Source organism: Ictalurus punctatus, chromosome 5 (genome assembly GCF_001660625.3).
Source record: "Ictalurus punctatus breed USDA103 chromosome 5, Coco_2.0, whole genome shotgun sequence".
NCBI lineage: Eukaryota > Metazoa > Chordata > Actinopteri > Siluriformes > Ictaluridae > Ictalurus > Ictalurus punctatus.
The window spans coordinates 22,855,744-22,877,422 of record NC_030420.2 but is presented as its reverse complement, the minus strand read 5'-3'; the positions used below and the strand labels follow the sequence as shown (position 1 = coordinate 22,877,422).

Sequence of the window (21,679 nt, the reverse complement as noted above, 5' to 3'; positions counted from 1 at the left end):
ACAGAAGCTTAACGCCGCAGGAGCATGTGCACATGTGGCCCGATCTGGTGCGCCGAAAGCATCTGACCGCGCGCGCCCTCTTCACATCGAGGCATCTTCCTGTCCGAGGACATCCTTCCTCTTTTTGTTTTGTCAGAAAGAGAACTCTCGGCAGTTTGTTTTAACTTGAGCGAGAATTACTGTAACTTGCAATAGAGAAACGCATATACACAGTGGTTCCATGCGCTCAGGTCTGGCTTCCTTTTTTTTGTTAGGAGATCCTACTCAATGAGGCATAGAAAACAAGTTTGACCCCAAAAAAAAGGCTTTTTAGAAATCTACAGCGCGTCACAAAAGTCTCCATGCACAGGGGGAATGAACCCTTTTTTTTTAAGCAAAATGTCTTCCAAGCATTCTTGTCATACTTAGTTTATATATATATATATATATATATATTCAGATAACTTTAAGAGTACCTTTACAAAAGAACAACACATTGAAATCATTCTCTTGGCTGGGTCATGGACTTCATATCACACACGACAACGTTGCCAAAGTTATGAACAATTTCAGAAAGACTGGAAGTGTCGCGGACCAACCGAGAAGTGGACGTCCACGAACATCCGCTGACGAAGGCACAACCGACGTGGTGCTGGCAAACGCAGTGCCCTATGCACGAAGTGTCCTTTATCGAGTTAAGAGGTTAAGCATAACAAATTACACAGCTCGAGCGACTTTATCCTTAATTCGATCTTTTTTGCCAAATCGATTCATTTAGTTGAGCTGCATGTTCTCCTGGTTAATTGACTTGTAGAAGTGTTTGTTCATTAGAATAGGACAGGCAAGTGCACGCTAGCATGCTAATGAAAGACTTCACACCGTCTTGTGAGAATGGCCATTTACCAGCAGCACTTCAGTGTCCGATCCTGTGAGAAAGTGTGAAAGTGACGCAAAATGGCTTTTGAGTGCTGAGCTTTCTGTGACTGAAGAGCCCGTGGTTCTCCTCCTAGACATTAACACTGACAATAAAGCTCTAATTACACCTTTGACATTCCCCTGTGATAACCAGACCAAATCCAGTGTCGCATCCTTTATTCTGCTAGGCAGATCGTTCGCGTGCGCGCTATACATTAACGTGCAGCTGCAGCGGATTCTACATGTGGTTTACAGTGGAGGGCTGTTATCCAGCTCTGTTGTTTTTCTAAACTTCAAACAGCATAGATGTTTTCACGCAGTAAGATCACATGATTAGATGCTTAGCTGACATTTAACCTCAAAGTGTGAGGCCTGGCGTCTTGTGCCACTTTCGTTCTGTACAAATGTCACTTGAGGCTGCAAGCTGGCCAGATGTTGGGTGTTTCGTTTATATATTTTTTTTCTACAAGCTCATGTGTCATGACAATATATGCACTCCGAGTGTATTTAAAAAGAATTAATTTAACGCCCGAGAAAATGGCTAAAAATGGGCCATGAACACGTTTATTCAAGGATCTGTCTGTACCGGATTTCACAGATTTTTATTGTGATTGTTGCAGGCAAAAAACGCTTGATTTTGCTGCGGCTTTTAAAAAAAATTTGCGGTGTGTTTTTGTGGGTTTTTTTTAGGAAAACTACTTGAATCAGCGAAATTGCATTGCACGAAATTGTCTTTCGCAGTGATGTTTGTTGGTTGATCAGACCTTTTTAGGCTGTACTCATGTTCGACAGATGTGACTCGAAGAGGGCTTTGGCTGAATGCATGTTGTGATGACATCACACGATGCGTCTTGGCCAAATTTTGTGGAAAATCTGTGGTAATTTGGAATAATTGCAAGCTCCTGCGAATATTGCGGAGTTTCCTCGATTTTGCGTTCTTTTCTGCGATCACAAAATCGCTAAATCCTAGAGAGATGGAAGGATCTATCCTCTGAAATCCCAGTTTACAGTTAGTAAACTAGCTCATGTTTGTGAATGTGCTGTAACAGTCAACACTTGGATCAATAGCTAAGTTAGCTAGACAGCCAGCTAGTTTACTAGCAGTTAGCTAGGCGACTAGCAAACTACTAGCAGTCTAACTTACTGTGTGTTTAAGCCCTCCTGTGAAGACTTCCCAACTCGTAATTACGACATCAGGTGCGTTCAAGTCACTTCGGTCGGAGCAAGATGGCGGTGTACCTTCTCTTAATTAACTACAGAAAAAACAACAACAAGGTTTTTTTAACTCTACTTCTAGAAAATTAAGCCACTGTAAACTTCATTGTTACATATTATATCATAATCGTACAATGCTATTGTATTTTGTGCAGGTAATTAGCTTGTTTTATTGTAAATGAATGAATAAATAAATATAATAAACTGAAATCATCTTCTTAGATGAGTAAACATTCAATTTCTATGAATTTACCATCAGCTACAGAAGTTGCATCCATTGTTTCCACCATGTTTGCTTACTGACACGCCCCCAACTCGGGGCTCAAAGGAAATGATTTATATTGTCATATTCTCAGTGATTTATTTTTCCGTAGCCAAAACTGTCAGAATATACTGTAACAGACAAAATTGTGCTCATCATTAGCTAGTTAGATAGCTGGCTAGCTAGATTATTAGCAGTTAGCTAGTCGACTAATAAACTGCTAGTAATCTAGTGCACATTTGTAGATAAGTAGACACCATTTGTATTGATTAATTTTGTATGGAGTATAACCTGTCAGAATGCATCACAAGTCAACAGTTTGTTCATTATTGGCTAGATCAGCTAACTGGATAACTAGCTGTTTGCTAGCCGACTAGTAAAGTGCTAGTAAGCTGTTTTACATTCATCGCAGGTAGACATGATTTTGTTTTTTCTTATTCTCAGCGATTACTTCTTCACTAGCCAATCTTGTCAGAATGTGCTGTAACAGTCAGCGTTTGGTTCATCATTACAGTAGTTAGCCAGCGGTATGCTAGACTATATCTCCCTAGCTTCATAGGTCTTGAATCAGTATGTCGTTTGAGGACCTTAGCTCACTACACATTGGGTCACTGATAACTGAATTTCCAGCGAGTAAATATATAAATATATTTATAAAAATATTTTAAGCTTTACATTTCGTATAAATTTGTTAGCTTAATCACGCGTGTTTCTGTCATGGTATTGTCCAGCAGGATTGTACTAGCTTGCGTTTTTTTATTTATTTATTTATTTTTATTATTATTAGGGGTGTCCAATCTTATCAGCAAAGGGCCGGTGTGGGTGCAGGTTTTCATTCCAACCTAAGCAGGAGCTACACCTGATTCCACCTGTTTAATCAGATGATCTTGGCTTTCAATAGACTCAGGTGCAAAACCTGCACCCACACCAGCCCTTTCCGGATAAGATTAGACACCCCTGCGTTAAACACTTAAATGTCGTTAGATTCAAACAAACTGTATATAGAACTTCAAATAAAGTTCAAAATCTCTAACGTAAGTAATCATTTGACAGCCAAAACAACAGTAACAAGCTGCTTACATTTGTAGACGAAGTTGGCTGAGCGTTCATCCCCCGCTTTGTTTTGTTTTTGAGCTGAGAGGCTTCAGAAAACATGACGAGTACGGGAACATAGTGAGCATGGATGCTGCCTGGATTCCAGTGCACTGAAGGTTTTTGCGATTGAGACAGCCTATAGTCATCATCAAATCAGCATCAATGATCATCGTCAGGATCAGTGTCCCGACTACTGAACTAGGGAGCTGATTGAGCTGCACCCGTAGTTGATTAATAAACCGCTAGTAAGCTGTAAACCGGTTCACATTTGTCACAGGGTTTGGGATTGCACTGTCAGTCTGGATTTGCATTACCATATTCACAGCAATTTACCAATAGCCAAACCTATTAAAAATGTACAAGATCACTCACTAACATTAGGTAAGTGTGCTGGCTGGCCAGCTTACTGCTACTAAACAAGCTAGCATTTGTCACAGGTAGATGAAGGATTCAGGATCTGAGTCTTGATTTGAGCTTAGTTTTTGTCACTGCCAGCTACAAGGTTTAGGATTCAAGTTCTGCAGCTAAAGCTTTCCAGGTGTCAGGACCATGTTCAAACTGTTGAATGTTTAGTGACATTGTAAACTGAGATAAACATTCTCCTGGAGATTTTTTATTTATTAATGGAAGTACTGAGAAAGTCTCCGTTGTAAATCGAAAAATTGGACTTTTGTGCCAAAGTTTGTCCCAAACAACAGTCTATATAATAGCATCTGTTCCATGTCTATTCTGCCTTAAGCTTATCTTGTCTTCTTTACTTTTATTTCTTTTTTTCTTTTTTATTCTTCTTATTATGTGTCTTGATGTCATATTTGTGTACGCACTGGAAGCGTCTACCTGCAGTTACTCGCATGCTAATGTCTGCACTATTTATCAGTATAGAGGCTTCTATTCAGCAATTAACAGCACAAGGGTGGAACACGGAGTTTAAAAATGACTTGTAGGGATGAATGTCCCTTGATTTCACACTGCTTTGTCTGTTTTGGTGCTGTGAGAGTGTGAGTGACTAACTCCTCTGTTCCTATGAGTCTGAGCTGTCGGTGCTCAGCCATCTCCAGTACAAAAGTGCAAGGCAGTGCAAGCTCCTGCATCTCCTCTTTCCCATCTCACTGCCCCAGCTCTGGCTCCATAGTGTGCAGTTGAGTAACAGTATTAGTTTATTGTGTGAGGTGGGGGAAAGCAGCAGGATGGATAGGCATGGTGTCATTTCCTTCCAGAGACCTATCCTGTTGCTGACTTCACACCGGTGTTTAGTTAAGGTCACAAAAACCGGCATTGTGATGATAACACTTTTTCCCCCCGCAGTTCACCGAGAGAACAGATTGCTCCATTGGCTGAGACATATGGACACTTGCGTGTTTCTTTTCTCGCCGCGATTGCCTTGGGCTCTCATCCGGCGGGTAATGCGATCCTTCTGATCACCAGCTGCAGCAGGAGAGCCGCAGCACTCCGGCTCTGATTGAACTACACCATCTTTTTGCGCTGCGTTAGCTTGCATCAACAAGCTTTGTTTTCTTTTACAGGCTAATGCAAACCAGTTTGTGCATCCAGCACGCATCAGAGAGATCTCATTACCTGAGGACCAGTAATTAAGGCATTGGGCTACCTGAAAACATGTTTACAATAATCCAGAGTATTTTATGAAGTAAGAAATGAAACAAGACCGGGCATAGTGTTGTAGGAAAATAACGGCAGGGTGGTGTGATGTAGCCTGATGAGAAGCGGAGTTGTTCGGAAAGTGTCTTATTGCGCGTGTACTACTGCAATTTCTCAGCCCTAGGCCTGTCATGATAATTACATTATCGACTTATTGTACGATATACAGTATGGAAACGACCTCAATCATTTTTGTTGACCTCGCTATTGCACATTGTGTTTCCATGCGTATTTATTTACATAAATATGAACGTCACGATCATTTTAGCCGTTCGTGCTGCTTCTGTCCTCTCGTCTGCTGTAGGGCTGTCATATTATTAAAATTCGTGGAATTCTGGATAAAAATGCACATTCCAGTGCAAAAACACCAGTACCTGAGTAAAATGGACTGAATAAATATGACATGATCAAATATTGACCAAGTTTAAAGGACATTTTTGTCAGAAGACCAAAACTATATTGTGACGTTCCAATACCAATGTCTGAATATTCCTATGACTTAAAAGTTCATTGCTCTTTGCGAGGGTGTACTTGCATTATTATGCTATTATATTATCACGATATCGGTGGCATCAAATGGTCTTAAAATGACAGTAATATTGTCACATTTATCACAATATAATATATATTAATATAAAGTAATATTTATCACAATTATTTCTGGGGCAATATATATCGTCCAACAAAAGTAGTTATCGTGACAGGCCTTATTAACCCTGACAATTTTTATTTATTAAAAGACAAATTGATGTAATTGACGTTGTGAAACATTCGGAAAAACAAGTTAGATCCTGTTATCACTTACGTTAAAGCAGCAAACAGTCGTTCCCTTACCAGCCAAAAAGGCCACACAAAAAAACGCAGCTTGCTATGTTGCCGAGAAACAGCAAAACCCTCCATCCTGAAGACCTGAAGTTTGACTATAGTTAGACTAAGTTTGACTGAAGAAACTTAAAGTGCACCTATTACGGTTTTTCAAATATGACCTTTCATGTAGTGTGTTATAGAGCTGTTTGTGAATGTAAGAAGTCTGCAAAGTTTCAAAAATCAAAGCGCACGACAAACGGAGTTATTGACTCCCAAAAGAAGGAACCGATTCTGAACAGCTGAAACGAGTCGTTAGTAATTCCAGACTTGCTTCCTGTACTAACCTACGTAGGTTTGTAAGAAAAAGCCCTACCTCTGGTCTTGATTGGCTGCTCGCTGACAGCAGTAGACCAATAACAACAGGACGAATAACTGGGACGTCTGACCAATCAGAGAAGTGTATGCTCTATGAAAGGAGGCGTTTAGAATGAATCATTTAGAATGGATCATTGAACGAGTCGTTCGTGACACTGGGGGGAAAAGTTAATGGTGCAATTTAAATTATGAGCACATTAAAGTGTTTCTGTTACCTTGGATGCATGTAAATGTATTGTGTGAGACCTTTAAAACAAAATTAGGCACGTTTCAAAACCATAATTGGTGCGCTTTAAAGTTGCAGCTTTCCCTCTGACTGTTACAAAACGTTGGCACTGGAGACTCCTTACAAAAATGATCAATAAACATCATCTCACAGCAAATTTCATCATATCAACGAGTGCACACATTTTTAATCTGTTTATGTCGTGTCCATCCATACAAGTATACGTGAACGAGTCGTTGCTGTAGAAATTCATAACATATTTGAACGGGCACATTAATGTAAACCTGTGATTTGCCTTTCTGACAGAAACTACTGTCAGAGCTGCTGACCAATCAGAATCAAGTATTAAGCAGCTGTGTTTGGTGTGAGGAAAAAGATCACATCGTGATATTTGAAGACGTCACAATATACGACATGCATCATAATTACTTCTAAGTCAGAGTTTAAAGCAGGGGATCATTTTAAACCAATTTAAAGACGACGGGTTGAAAAAAGAAACTGGGAAAACAACAGATTTGAACATTTAATCAGATATAAATCTATAACTTTTAGATGTTTGACAATATTATAGAAATACCGACTTACCTGTTATCCTGTCAGACAAGCTTCTTGTGACATAATTCATAATTCAATTCAGCTCTATTTGATTTTCATTCGAGTTAACAAGGATGCGCACATGCCTTGACGAGGTGTCACGGCACGGAGAACTGCTCCAGGCTGACATTTAATACGCCATAAACAACAAATGTCTCGCCTGACTGCTTTGATTGAACCGTGAGGGAACAGATGAATTTTTAAATCTCATGTAATCTCTGTGTTACCTGGCCTCTACCTCTCCTTACCTCACACACTCGGTCTCCCGGAGGAACAGCAACCGTTGCCATGGAAGCGAGGCAGAACCATACCACCATATGTTTATTCACCTGCCTTTTGACGTCAGCGAGGCGAGTCGTGGCGATGCAGCGCCGGCGCCGAAGGCGTTAAAGACTAAAGTCATCTGCTGCATAGGAACAAGACATGCAGCACCCACTGACTGTCTTCTGTCTTATGAAATATGCCCTCTGTTCCAGTTACCGAAAATTAATCATATCATTTCATGTGTGGTAGTCAGCAAAGGACTGCAGCGTTTGTAGTTAAAGCTGAGTGAAGAGAATATGGACACAAGAAGAAAATAAGATGCTGCATTTATTCAAAAAGGAATAAACCACAATCATCAATAACAAGTGGGTGGTGTGATGTGCCCCAGCCTTGAAACGTCTCTGTAAAGTGCTTTGAAATGCTCAGTGTTGTTTGATGTTTTGACAGAATTTCAGCTGAAACAGGAAGTCAGGACATATCGTGTGGCTTTTCCCCTTTTTTAAATAGCCAATAGCGTTTAGCTTACATCACAGCCCGGGCTAAGCCATACTTGACAGTTAGTACCATGGAAAAATGCCTGGTGCAAATACCTCGTTCTTCAAACTGAATGAATTCAAGCCATTTCCTTCTTAACGAACTTTATCACTGGAAACTGATCAAAACACGTGCTTTCGAACAGCCAAAGACGCATTCACAGCCCATGCTTGCTGATATGATTTGATGGCAAGGTGATTTTTCTAGAGTTGGGGGCGGGGCCTTTCAGATTCTAGAGAGCATTTGGTTGGGCAGAAAATCTGATGAGACGCTGAAGTGCAGTAGAGAGAGACTGTAACTGTTCTAAATGCGAATTTTGTCCTTGTTTTGGAGCACACGGATTTATAGATCACCTCAAGGCTAACATATTCATATAAAGGCCACAAAACTTCAATTTTGATTTCATGGGGACTTTAACGTCCTGAGGTGTTTTATTCCGCTTGCACCGTGGCCATTTTGCCAGCGGTTCCGTTTAAAATAATAAATAGGAATTTAAGAATGACAGATCATAGTTGTTATCCACTTATAGTTGCATTTAATGTTACGGGACATCCACAAGACAAATGATGGCCTAGTATCACTTTTGTTATAGCTATAAACAAATGTTTCCGCATACAGTTCACAGTGTAATGATCTCATACACGCACATTAGGCTTAGGTTAGTCATGTGTGAGGTCACAGGTAGGATGTCTGTCTCATGCCCACCGCAGCTGCCGCCCACCCTCTCCTCTCTCACTGTGGGCTTTTACGGATGCTCAGCTTCCTGGCTTTCGGCCCTGTGGCTCTTTTGGCCACCTCACACATGGATGATTCCAGTCAGGATGAGTTGGATCTGCCATATGGGAAATTTCATTAGCGCACGCCTGAAGGACGGATCCCCTCAACCCCGCCCGAGGCTGCTCACAAAACAGCGTATAGTGCTGTAACCAGCATACGCCGGAGTACGTCTTAATCGGGTATCAGTAGCGTGTGTCGAGTTATTCTACTCTGGGGAGCTGACATTCTATGTTTAGTTCAGAACGAGTATATCCACTGCTTTATTTTTGGAGTGGGGCATGTCATACTTTGAGAAGTACCTTTTTGTTTTTTTCAGGGTGTAATGAAGGGGCTGTATTTATATATATATATATATATATATACACACACACACACACACACACACAAGCAATCTTTAAATGTCTTAAATGAAGTACTATGATCTAATCCTTAAGCTGGAAGATTAGTATCTAAAGCAGATTTGATCAAATATTTCTCATAATGAAATTGTGATAAAAACAAACAGAAGACTTTTTAACGCTTGTTGATAAATAAAAAAAAAAAACTTCAAAAATTTCACGCTTAAAATTTGTGGTGTTCACAATTGGACAATTTCTAGAATGATCTGCTAGTAGAACAAGACGATTTCATTTCGGAAATTCAGCAATATTCCAGATATTTTCATTTCGTCAGCTATTTTTAGCATGAAAGTAAGCAGCAGAGTTTGCTGTGCGACAGGTTGGGGTTTTTATTTTTCTTCTTTTGTTCATTTTATACCACTGTGCTGTTGATTTCTCGAATCTGATTAGTCAGAAGGTGTTGATTGATTTTCTCTAACAGTATGGCTGTGATGTATCAGCTGCAAGGTAAATCATAGGTTTATATCAATGCACTAATTCTGATACGATATCATTTCTATGGTAGCAAATCATTTACAGAGTTTTGTACGGCCTGACGATAAGCACATGAACACGAAAAACATCTAGATTGAGCATCTGATGAGTCTTTCTTTAAGGATGTTAAATAAGGATCTTTTTTATTGCTTTTTTAAAATTATTTAATTTTTTTGAAAGGACATCAGTCACTCTCGGCGCTTTAAGGTAAAGATGTTCCGCCGTAGGTAACATTATAATTCTAACAATATTATTAGCTTCGAGAGAGAGAGGTCGGTGATGCAAATACTGTTTATAACATAAGTACGAGCAGGAACTAAGTTGTTCGCAGATGTTCCACAATATTAAATCTGAAAACTATCAACGGATAAAAGTATGAGCGTGTTATAAGAGGAGGAAAACACTTCAGGGTGTGCTGTTGTTGTTAAACTTCAGGGTGACATCACATCCCTGTTGTTTTGATTATATATGCTTCCGTTTTATTCGTTACATAATGGCCAGTTTATTGACCTCCATGCTTGCTTTCTTTGTGGCATCCTTGTAGTAGTTTTCATCGTGAACATACTGAGCAGTTAAACACGCGCAAAAATAGTGTAGAATATTAAATCAGCATGCAATTTGCAAAGCAAGTCCTCTATGTTTTAAGATACAGTGTAGACACCGCAGGAGGTGGCTTTACATCCGCCGATATGCCTCAGCCGTTTAAACGTTCATGCCAGAACACTCGAGACACAGAGCCGAGGATTTAAAAAACGCAAAAACGTTAATAGCTGGTTTAAGGGGAGATAATTTGCAGGCGTGAATGCCCCCAGAGGAGCAGCGTGTGTGCAGGGTGTCTTGGGCCGCCGTGTAAGTGGGAGACGAAGTCTGTCATTAAGGGCAGGGCTGAAAGGGTTGGCACGACAGGGGCAGGGGAGTGGTAGTCCTCAACGTGGCACTCGTCACGCCGTTGTGGTAAATGGCACGGGTAGTGAAAAGTCAGTAAAGTAAAAACACAACACCGAGGGAGACAGTGAGAGTTTTACATTTGAGAAGTGCTGAGAGATGATCCGCCACAGACGTGGACACGAGCCCACACACAGCATACAGATGTAGAAAAGGCGAGAGACGGCACTGCTCGTGCTGAGCATCGCAGCATCCGAGATGATTGGGAGCGTGTCAGGTAATTCAACACACGCAGGCTGGAGTGAGTGTACGCCACGGAGAGGGAGCCAGCTGCTGAGAATAGTTTTACAGAGCCATAATTAGAAGCAGGCTTTGAGTGGCGGAGTCGTTTTCTTCAGGGGAGACACACACACACACACACACACACCCACACAAAGTCATGGATGTGGGCGCATTCAACTCATACTCTCTCTCTCTCTTTCTCTGTATCATGTGACAGCAGCATGACACGGATGTCGCACACAGTATAAGATTCCCCTTTTTTCTAATTTATAATAATTGCTAACATGATAATCTGTCTATTAATGCGTAAGTGTGTTCTAATATGCATGTGTGTACGCAGGGGGGCTACGAAGGCTTAGTGCTTAGTACATTTGCCTCGCACCTCCGGGATTAGGGGATCGAATCCACCTCTCCGCCCTGTGTGCGTGGAGTTCGCATGTTCTCCCAGTGATTTAAGCCGTTTCCTCAGGGTACAGGGTCCAGTTCCTTCCGCCAGGGCAGACACGCGTTGTAGGCTGATTGCCATTTCCAAGTTGACTGTAGTGTGTGAATGTGTGTGTGTGTGTGTGTGTGTGTGTGTGATTGGGTTGGCACTCCGTCCAAAGTGTCCCCTGCCTTATGCCCTGAGTTTCCTGGGATAGGCTCCCCCGTGACCCTGTGTAGGATAAGCAGAACAGAAAATGGATGGATATGCTGGACTGTTGCCTGTCTGTCTTTCTTTCTTTCTTTCTTTGTCTCTTTCTTTCTATTGCCAACAAACCATGTTGTTTTTGAGCTTTTGGACAAATCTCAGCGGTTCCAGAAGTTTTCACTTCATGTTTTTTCTTTCTTTTTTATATTAATTATCTGATTGATGTGATCCATATAATAGATCAAGTCTTTTCTTCAAATCAAATCTTTAACACATCATGGGTGACACATCATGGGTTTAGCAGTTTGTTTTAATTTATTGCAAAAAAAAATATTTTGATCACAAGCATCAAGAGTTTCATCATCCTGTTGCTGAAAAATGTCATCATTATAACCATGTGTTTTCTTTCTTTCTTTTCTTCAGGCCTTTCTCCAGAGGATCAGACAGATGGGAGAAAATCAGCAATGTCTGACACCGGAACAAGTCAAGGTACAAAGGCCAAATGTGTATACACTAAAGACCCAAGACATGCAAAAGCTATAAAGCTTTGTATTGAATGTTAGACGTGCTGTCAACACTTCTCCTCGTTTTTCGGCTTTTCTCAGATCTTGTTCTCCAACATTGAAGAGATCTTGGATGTACACCGGGAGTTTTTCTCAGCGATGGAGGCCAGTCTGCAGCCCGAGCCTCAGCCTCAGCACGCGCTCGGCCACGTCTTCCTCCAGTTTGTGAGTCTCATCTTAATGACCTAATGTTTGAAATGTGTTTCAAATATGCTACACTGTTAGCTTTCTGCATATATCTGATCTGTGGGATCACAGTGATCTACTTTAACCTTGGAATAAACAACAATGGGGCATGATCCTACGGGAAGATAATCAATGACAGGGTAGTGTGATACCGGTATCACTCAGAAGTTTCCAATAATTGTTTAATAATTGCTTGTTTTGATGTGTTCTATTCTTCTTATTCCACAGTAAACTGCCAACTATTACATTTTTTATTTACTCAAGAACACACCATACATTTGATCCCTTTATAGTTGTGGAAGTTTGTTATACAAGTTAGTTTCCGTTATTACTTGCGTTATAGCAGCTATAAAGAGTCGTTCTCTCACCATCACCATCCTCACTCTCTTTTTCCTTAAGTCCTCTGCCCTGAAGACTTTCCTGTGTCAGAAAACATAGTGACAGCTTTACACAGCACTGACACTGGAGACTCCTTCCATAAATGTTAAATAAGCATCTGCTCACAGAAAATTTCAGCATATATACACTACCTGTCAAAAATTTGGGGACACTTGACTGAAATGTTTCTCATGATCTTAAAAACCTTTTTGATCCGAAGGTTTATAATTAAATGTGTGAAATCGGTGTTGTAGACAAAAATATAATCGTGCCAACATATTCATTTCTTTCATTAGAACACTAACATTTTATTTACAAAAGAATATTTTTTTAAAAGGTTGACTTGGAGCGAAATATTCTGAAAAGCAGCCAGTAAGTGTCCAGCATTGGTGGGAACTCCTTTAATACTGCTTAGAAAGGGTCTCGGGGGATTCCTCAAGAAATCGGTTGAGAAAATGTCAAGAATACATTTCTGGAAATTCTAGGTAAAAAGGGTGTCTAATTTGTAGATGCTAAAGTATTAAATTATTATGATTTATTTTGGGATTTTTTTTTATAACAACATAATTCCCATAGTTCCATTTGTTATTCCAGAGTTTTGATAAGGAAAAAACTTTTGATGGGAAGTATATATATATATATATATATATATATATATATACAATTTATATATATATATATATATATATATATACAATTTATATATATATATATATATATATATATATATATATATATATATATATATATATATATATATATAGAAATTGGAACATATATGTATATATGTATATTTATATATATATATATATATATATATATATATATATATATGTATATGTGTTCCAATTTCAATGTCTGAATATTCTTAAGAATGAAAAGTTCATTGCTCTTTCAAAGGGTGTACTTACATTATTATGCTATAATATTATGATGATATCAGTGGCATTAAATGGTCTTAAAATGACAATAATATCGTTTATCGCAATTACGTCTGGGACAATATATAGTCCAACAAAAGTAGTTATCATGACAGGCCTGTTCCATCGAGGGCATTAATATAAACATGTGATTTGCCTTGCAGCCTATCTACTATCAGAGCTGCTATTTATACAAAGTTAATCAACAAACTCTGACCAATCAGACTGAGAACTAGTTCAACAAACAGACTTCATATAAAAACATAATCAACTTTCTTTTACTTTCACACTATCTGTTGTTACCCAGATGAGGACGGGTTCCCTTCGGAGTCTGGTTCCTCTCAAGATTTCTTCCTCGTATCATCTTAGGGAGCTTTTCCTCGCCCCCGTCGCCACCGGCTTGCTCAATAGGGATTAATCCACACACTTAAAATCTGTATCCTGTGTTTATATGTTTCTGTAAAGCTGCTTTGAGACAATGTCCATTGTTAAAAGCACTTTACAAATAAAATTGAATTGAATTGAACTTGAGAATATAACAGTGCTGTGGTCTCAGCAGGTGTCATTTCCAAACAAGTCCCACGACAAGAAAAGAAAACCTTCCACTCAAGCTGTCTGAAATCAAGCATTTAACCCAATGATTTCAACTTTACAACATTGCGTCCATGTGCGGCTTAGTGTTTCGAGTCTGTATCCTACCCACGTGAAGTAAAATCATTGACTGTTTTTCTACTTTTTTCCCAGCTTGAGGCTTATTACTTCAACTGTCTGCCTTGCTGACGTAACCTGGGTATTAGAGGTATATTTTAGCCCACATCAAGCCAGAATGCATGAGTCACTGCATAATTCAGGAAGAGGAGACTTTTGCACAGTTGTGCACCTCTTGAAAGAAATGAGCAGCACACACAGGGGTTAAAATGAGCTATCTAAAAATAACTCAACAAAAGGGGGGGGTTTAATCTAGTGATTAATTGCAGCACATCATTGTGAATATTTATGTTATTGTGATTACTAGCTGCAACGTGAAGACCCTTAATATCCCTATAGTGCGTTAAAGGAAGAAAAAAAAAGTCTGTCAGAGGAAGAAATAAAGCGTTTGGGTTATTTTAGACCCAAGTGTGAGCTTTTAGATTAGGAATTCAATTTAAAATTGAAAGCAAGCCGTCTGGGGTTGGAATTCTGCTCTCGGGGTGGCAGGGTGAGAAATCGGATCTGCTTTTCTCTTTCCCTTTGATGCTTTGAATTCTTCTACTGTCTGGACAAAGCACTCAAAGGGGGACTGCTTTCACATAAAAAAAAAAAAAAGATTGAATTTTATGTTGAAATATTTGTATAATTCATATACAGTCAATCTGTACAGTACCAGTGGAGTATTTTAGAGTTTAGTCTAAATACTTCTTGCCTTAGTTCTGATGCACAAGTGCTGCTGATGTATAAAGAAATGAAGATGTGAACCGGCACAGGTTATAAAGATTATAAATCATAAAGATAAAGTTTTTACTGCGTTAGGAAAAAAGAACACGAATTCAATACAAATGATACTTTTGAAGATGACCTCATCGTACACTAATATGAGTTGTAGGGGATTGAAAGCACTACCAATGATATAAATATCAGGACATAAGAGATGCAGGTGTGTACAGTGTTTAAAATGTCTGCCTCAGCCCAAAGTTACAGAATCACTTTAAGATTTAAAACTTGGAGTGTTTTTGCCGCTGTGGAAATGATGGATTGTAAAAATACAATGAAACTGTATTTTTATGCGTTGTGTTAAAAAATTAGAACAGACGTTGGCCTCTGTGACATAACACACGCATATTAGAGGCTCCTGGTTTTTTTTTTGTGTTGTACTGGGTCCTGAGGCCTACAGTGTTTTAAACACTGTAAGCATGATGATGCACAGACTCTTTCTCATACACACACACACACACACACACATATATATATACACACACAGACGTACACACCCTGAAAACCACACTCGCCATAAGAGGAAATGGAGAAGTGGAAGAGGCAGAACAGATGAGAGCTTCACATCCTTTGCCACATATTAGAGAGGGGTGTGTGTGTGTGTGTGTGTGTGTGTGTGGGGGGGGGTGGGGGGGGGGGGGGGGGGTTCACTGCAGAGAGAGAGGGGACACTACAGAGAGAGACGGGGCACTACAGAGAGAGAGAGGGAGAGGGAGAGGTCACTACGGGGGGTGGTACTACAGAGAGAGAGAGACAGAGAGACAGGGAGAGGGAGGGGTCACTAGAGAGGCAGAGGGAGAGGGAGGGGTCACTACAGAGGGGGGGCACTACAGAGAGAGAGACAGAGAGAGGGAGGGGGCACTACAGATAGAGAGGGGGGCGCTACAGAGAGAGAGAGGGGGCGAGAGAGAGGGGGGACACTACAGAGAGAGAGGGTGCTACAGGGAGAGAGGGAGAGACATACAGACAGACAGAGATGCACAAAGTGAGAGTTTGACTGAGAGAAAGACCGATATGGTGAGACAGACAGATAGATAGACAGAGACCCAGAGAGAGAGACAGACATAGAGGAAGCACGTCAGTCACGGTTACAACATTAAGATTGGACATTTCCTCATAGCAGCTCATCTACTCATGATCTGATCAAAACTCCATACATTATTTACCTTCAGTGACCTCAGTCCTGACACTTGTAGGAGATGAGCAAGGCTTCTAGGAGCTACACGTCCCAGTGTGTTTGAAAGAACACACCAAAAGTCTACAAAGAACTGTCCTTTATTTACTCCGTTTCTCTTTATTTGATCAGCTTTCACGGCTTCAGTGCTCTCAGTTATGTAGAATAGAATAGCTCAGTACTTAAAACGAATGTAATTTTGTCACGTTACATTACTTCGACATACAGACGGGTGACCAATTAAAAGAGAAACATGTTGCTGGCATTTTTATGTTTTAAAACATACAAAGAATCCACAATAAGTGTACAATAAAATATAGCACAGTTTGCAACCTGTGATTTGTGAATCAGCACAGTTAACACAATTAATCAACACCTTCTGAGCAATCAGAACTGAGAATGTGACAAGTCTGTGGTCTAAAAATATCTCATCACTTATGCAAAATTGTCTCCTGTTGCTTAATACTATAGGCCTATTTTTGAATAACAGAGTATTTGTTAAATATCATAGCTGACCCTGTGCTATGATCCCAACTTCATAACAAGCTGGGATATGCTTGATGTATACGTGACACATAAAGGCTTCTTCTTCGTCTAAATGATGATCTAAAACAGTTCTTACTTTTGGACGGTAGTATACAAATATGTCAGTTAGCCCTGAGGTAAGCAGGTATGCTAACGGCTAGAACGTTGGGCAGAAGAGATACTACAGGGTGATGGTACACACCCATGACCTGCTGTGCTCATGTGTACCACTTCCTGTTTTCTTCAAGCTTTACATCCTTGGCTGCCTCAGTTTAGACTTCATTGAGCTTCAATTTCAATTCCTGTGTTGTACTGAATAACAGAAGTCTCCTTCTCAAAGCTACTTTCATTACCGTTTGAATGAAAAGGGAGGCGGGGCATGTTTGCCAACAACTTAAGGTTGTTAAGTTGTCCCCCCCCATGTCTTGAAGATGAAACATCAATGGAAAAAACCTAGGGGTGTAACAGTGCAGCATTGTATCTGTTTAATGGTTCAAATATTCTTATGTCTTGTCGGATTTAAACCAGAAATGGGTGTGGCCTAAACCAAAAGGATTAACAAACTATACATATTATTATAAAAAAAATATGAATCCTTCCCCCTCTAATTTCAGTTCCAGGCGACAAAGTAACAAAGTGAGAGAGTGACAAATCCAAACAAATGTTTTCCTCACACTCGTATGACAATTGTGATATGACCTTGTTTTATTTCCCCTCTCACAAACTTTACTTCCTACCCGCAGTCAGTTCCTGTGTACATCTGAAATTCTTATAATCGTGCTTTCATTTTATCCTGTCATATATGTAAAGACATAAAGCTCGGAAGCACAGTGCTGTGAACAAGTATTTGCCCTGTTTGCAGATTTCTGGTGTTTTTGTGTATATCTCGTGCTAAATAGTTGTAGATCTTCAAACTAAATACAACATAAATCAAAGGCAACTCGAGTAAACGCACAATACAGTTTTTATTTATTTTATTTTTTTTTTTAGCAAAAAAAAAAAAAAATGTTCTCCAACACCCATATCACCCATGCGAAAAAACCAGTTGCCCCCTTAATCTGGTTCTGCCACATTTAGCAGCAATAACTGCAACCAAATGCTTCTGATAACTGGAGATCAGTCTTTCACTTACTTCTAAGATTTACTCCTGTGCTTTGGATCATTGTCTTTTAGTTAGTTTAAAAACTATAGATCAGTTCATTTAGTCCCCGCTGGTTTTTCCGCTCCCAGTCCATAGTACTAGTTCATGTTTCTTGTTTTGTGTTTTGACTTTGACTTTGATTCCTGCTTTGCCCCGCTTATGCCTGTTTGCCGATAGCCCGACCCTTTGCCCGTCTTGACTACTTTCTTTGGATTAGGATTTGTCTGCCTGCCCTTAAATAAGTACGTCTTTACCTATACTCTCTCACGTCTCGCGACGTGACAGAAACATGCTCCGGAACAGAAACAAAACAAACGCACGTGTCCACAGTAAACATCCGAAGAGCACGTAGCTCGTGCACGCACACGCCCCCTCATCGAGGTCGTGACATTCGCGCGTCTCACTCTGGTTGCTAGGCTATTTTGTCGCGTCATCGTTCGGTCAAATTTATTCTGCCATTTTTTTTTTGTGCTATTTTCGGCCGAAAAATTTCGGTTGCCGAACATGCGGTGCATCCCTAGCAGTTTCATAGATTTTGGGTAATTAGTACCTACATAGATCACTATTACTAATAGATTTTCACACAGGCCCAGTTGGTATTGGACAACATTTTTGCTTCAGTAAATAACATTATTATTTAAAAACTGTATTTTGTGTTTACTCAAGTTGCCTTTGGTTTGTCTTATATTTTATATTGTGAAACTATTTAGTATGAGAGACGCACAAAAACAGAAGAAATCAGGAAATATTTTTTTCACCGCACTGTAGGACTGAGCGATATATCGATATAATATCGATATTGTGATAAATGATTACACGGTACTTTTCTGAGATATCATTGGTATGGTGATGGGTTTCTAATATTTAAAACTTAAATGGCATTGAATGGATGCTGTTGATTTGACCTCATTAAAACAAAAACGTAATCTTCTTTCTCTTTGTAGGCATTAATGAAAATTGTCGTCAAACTCAGTTTAGCGTTTTTTCCGTTTCATTTACTACTATTTTGCAGACCGTTTGTTAGCTAAATTATATGTCGTGATCTGCATCACGTATCGTAGAAATCTCCTCAAGTATCATGATATGATATTTTTGTCATATCGCTCAGCCCTACTTGGAAAGAAGTAGCAGAGATCGTTGGTGTCTCTGGAGAGTATTTGTAGCTAATACAGTTAGCTTGCAATGCTAATTTGCTACTAGCTAATACAAAACCTGTTACATGTAAATCAAACAACCAATTTCCACACTGATTGGTCTGTTATATAATTTGTGTTTAACGAATGAGAAGAAGATTTTATAGATATAGATGATGGGGACTCTGGTGAGCATATGTAGATGGGTACAGTTAGCTTGCGCTGCTAATCTGCTAACAAAGCTAGTATGAATCCTGGTACATAAAATGCATCAAACAACCAATTTTTACCCTTTTTTTTCTCTTTATTGAAATATTAGAATACATTTTACATCCATTTTTAACACAACTAAGCAGTATACTATATTAAGTTGTGTGCTGTAAGCTGAACATTTTAGCTTTCTCATCGGAAATAAAAATGGTGGACAGATGGTATACGAACACAACGAACAAACTATAAGAGACATAAGGAATTAGTATGGATGCAAGATTAGACCCCTGTGAACCTTTCTCATATTCCTGCCTGCATTTTTAGAATACATTATCTGTTTAGATCGAATAATGTATTTGTTTTCTGATATTGTTTCATTTTTCTTTCTATAATTCCAAACTTATTTACAGTCCACAACATGTGGCAACATCCATCCATCCATCCATCCATCCTTCTTTTATACCGCTTATCCTTTTCAGGGTCACGGGGAACCTGGTGCCTGTCGCAGGGAGCATGGGGCACAAGGCGGGGTACACCCTGGACAGGGTACATGTGGCAAAACAGATTCTGCATATTTGGCATGCTAGGTCTAGCAGCTCATTCCCAAAGCTGTAATATGAAGCATTTTCAAACTCTCTTGCAATGCATTATGGTCTCAGTGGACGGAGTAATTACAATTCATCAAAGCTGTATTTAGAGTGCTGCTAATTACAGCGTGTGACATAAGCAAATATGCTGACTGGGGCCTGGCAATGTATCATACACACACACATTCCTGTTTTACAAGTACAGTACAGAAGTAAACTCTTTTAGAACGCCGATGGACTGTTTTGTGTTTTTTTTTTTCTTCTTTTCCCGATCCAGAGAGACCGCTTCTCAGTGTATGGAGAATACTGTAGTAACCATGAGAAAGCTCTCCGGCTGCTGATGGAGCTCAATAAGATCCCCCACATCCGCACCTTCTTACTGGTGAGCACTGCTCAAACACACATCTACAGAGGGATGTTTAAAGTTAACAAAGAGTTTGTTTATGTTCTGTGAAGCTGATTTATGTGAATGTGCTCATAAGGTATGCACAGGTGAAAATACAAACTCCTGGGCTTAAGTGTGTGTTCCTGTTGTAGCACTGCATGTTGCTGGGAGGGAAGAAGAGCACCGACGTTCCTCTGGAGTGTTACCTGCTCTCGCCAATTCAGAGGATCTGCAAGTACCCGCTCCTGCTCAAGGTACCTTACAGGGGTTTCCTGAATGAAAGATTGGCTATATGTCTTTTGAATGTTTTTTTCTCTGTTCTATTCTATGTCTGTCTGTATAAGTATCTATCTGTTTATCTAGATTTGTCCATCTCTGTGTTTCACTGTGTTTTTGTCTGCATATCTGTTCTTCATCATCTGTCTGTCTGGTCCACCTCTCTTGTCTCTTCATTCATTCATGTATTTATTTAATTAATTGCTTATTTATTTATTTATTTATCTACTTATTTTCAATCTACCTGTCTGTATGTCTGCTGTGTCCCTGTCTGTCTGGATCTCTGTGTTTGTTTCTGTCTGCCTGTCAGTATCTCTCTCTGTGTCTCTGGCTGTCTGTCTCTTTATCTGTTTATCTGTCTGTGTCTCTAGATCTGTCTGTCTGCCTTTTGGGGTCTCTGCTTGTCTGTCTTTTGGTGTTCCTGTCTGTCTGTCTGTTTCTCTTTGTCTCTACCTCTTAATCTGTCCATGTCTGTGTATCTGTCTACCTGTCAGTGTCTCTCTTTCTTTCTTTCTTTCTTTCTTTCTTTCTTTCTTTTGTTCTTTCTTCTTTCTTTCTGCCAGCTGTTTTTACGTCATTTTGAGCAGAACGTGCAGAATTGCGTCTGAGGTTCATTTCCTCTCATTAAGCTCGTGCATTGTGCGTCCATTGTAGGAGCTGCTGAAAAGGACTGCTAAGAAGCATGCGGATTACCCGGCCGTGGAGGAAGCTCTGCAGGCCATGAAGGAAGTGTGCTCCAACATCAACGAGACGAAGAGGCAGATGGAGAAACTGGAGGCTCTCGAGCAGCTCCAATCCCACATAGAGGGCTGGGAGGTCAGTGCACAATGCACAGTGCTATTGTGTGTGTGTTTATTTTCAGGTCAGTTTAATTGTCCTCCCATCCATAATGCATATATTTATATACTACAAGTGTAAGAGCCCTAACTTTTGCTTGTACGTGTGATGATAACGTTTCGAACACATTGTTAGACCTAGAGAGGCTGCCAGTGTATTTAAAACCTCGCCACCTGAAACTTTCTACCTCAAAACACCACCACTGTTGTTAGGTGCTGGCCAGATGACTGCGAAGAATAGCACGTGTACACACGAGTGCAACTTTTAGTAGGTCAGAGTTTCCCTTTGAGTATGTGGTAGTCTGATTAATTTAAGTGAGACTATGTAGTGCAAAAAAGGAACAATCCCAGACACTTTTTCTGGCACAAAAGGTAAAAAGCCTTTATTGTTACACATTATGTGTATGTATATATGATGTTGTTGTTTTTTTCGTGCGTACTTACATGTTCCTGTACATGCATGTTGACTGTCTTGTGATATATTGTAGTGAGACTGTCACTTTGAGATCTTGGATCTTCCAAAACT

General features: G+C 39.8%; 1 protein-coding gene across 1 annotated transcript in view; it reads left to right on the top strand.

Moving 5' to 3' along the window:
- prex1 (phosphatidylinositol-3,4,5-trisphosphate-dependent Rac exchange factor 1) overlaps positions 1–21,679 on the top strand; it is a 91,574-nt gene that overhangs the window by 16,212 nt on the left and 53,683 nt on the right. The window contains exons 2-6 of the mRNA XM_017467875.3: positions 11,793–11,858; positions 11,975–12,097; positions 19,934–20,038; positions 20,194–20,295; positions 20,972–21,133. Coding sequence (XP_017323364.1) covers positions 11,793–11,858; positions 11,975–12,097; positions 19,934–20,038; positions 20,194–20,295; positions 20,972–21,133 — 558 coding nt within the window. The remainder of the gene's footprint in view (positions 1–11,792; positions 11,859–11,974; positions 12,098–19,933; positions 20,039–20,193; positions 20,296–20,971; positions 21,134–21,679) is intronic.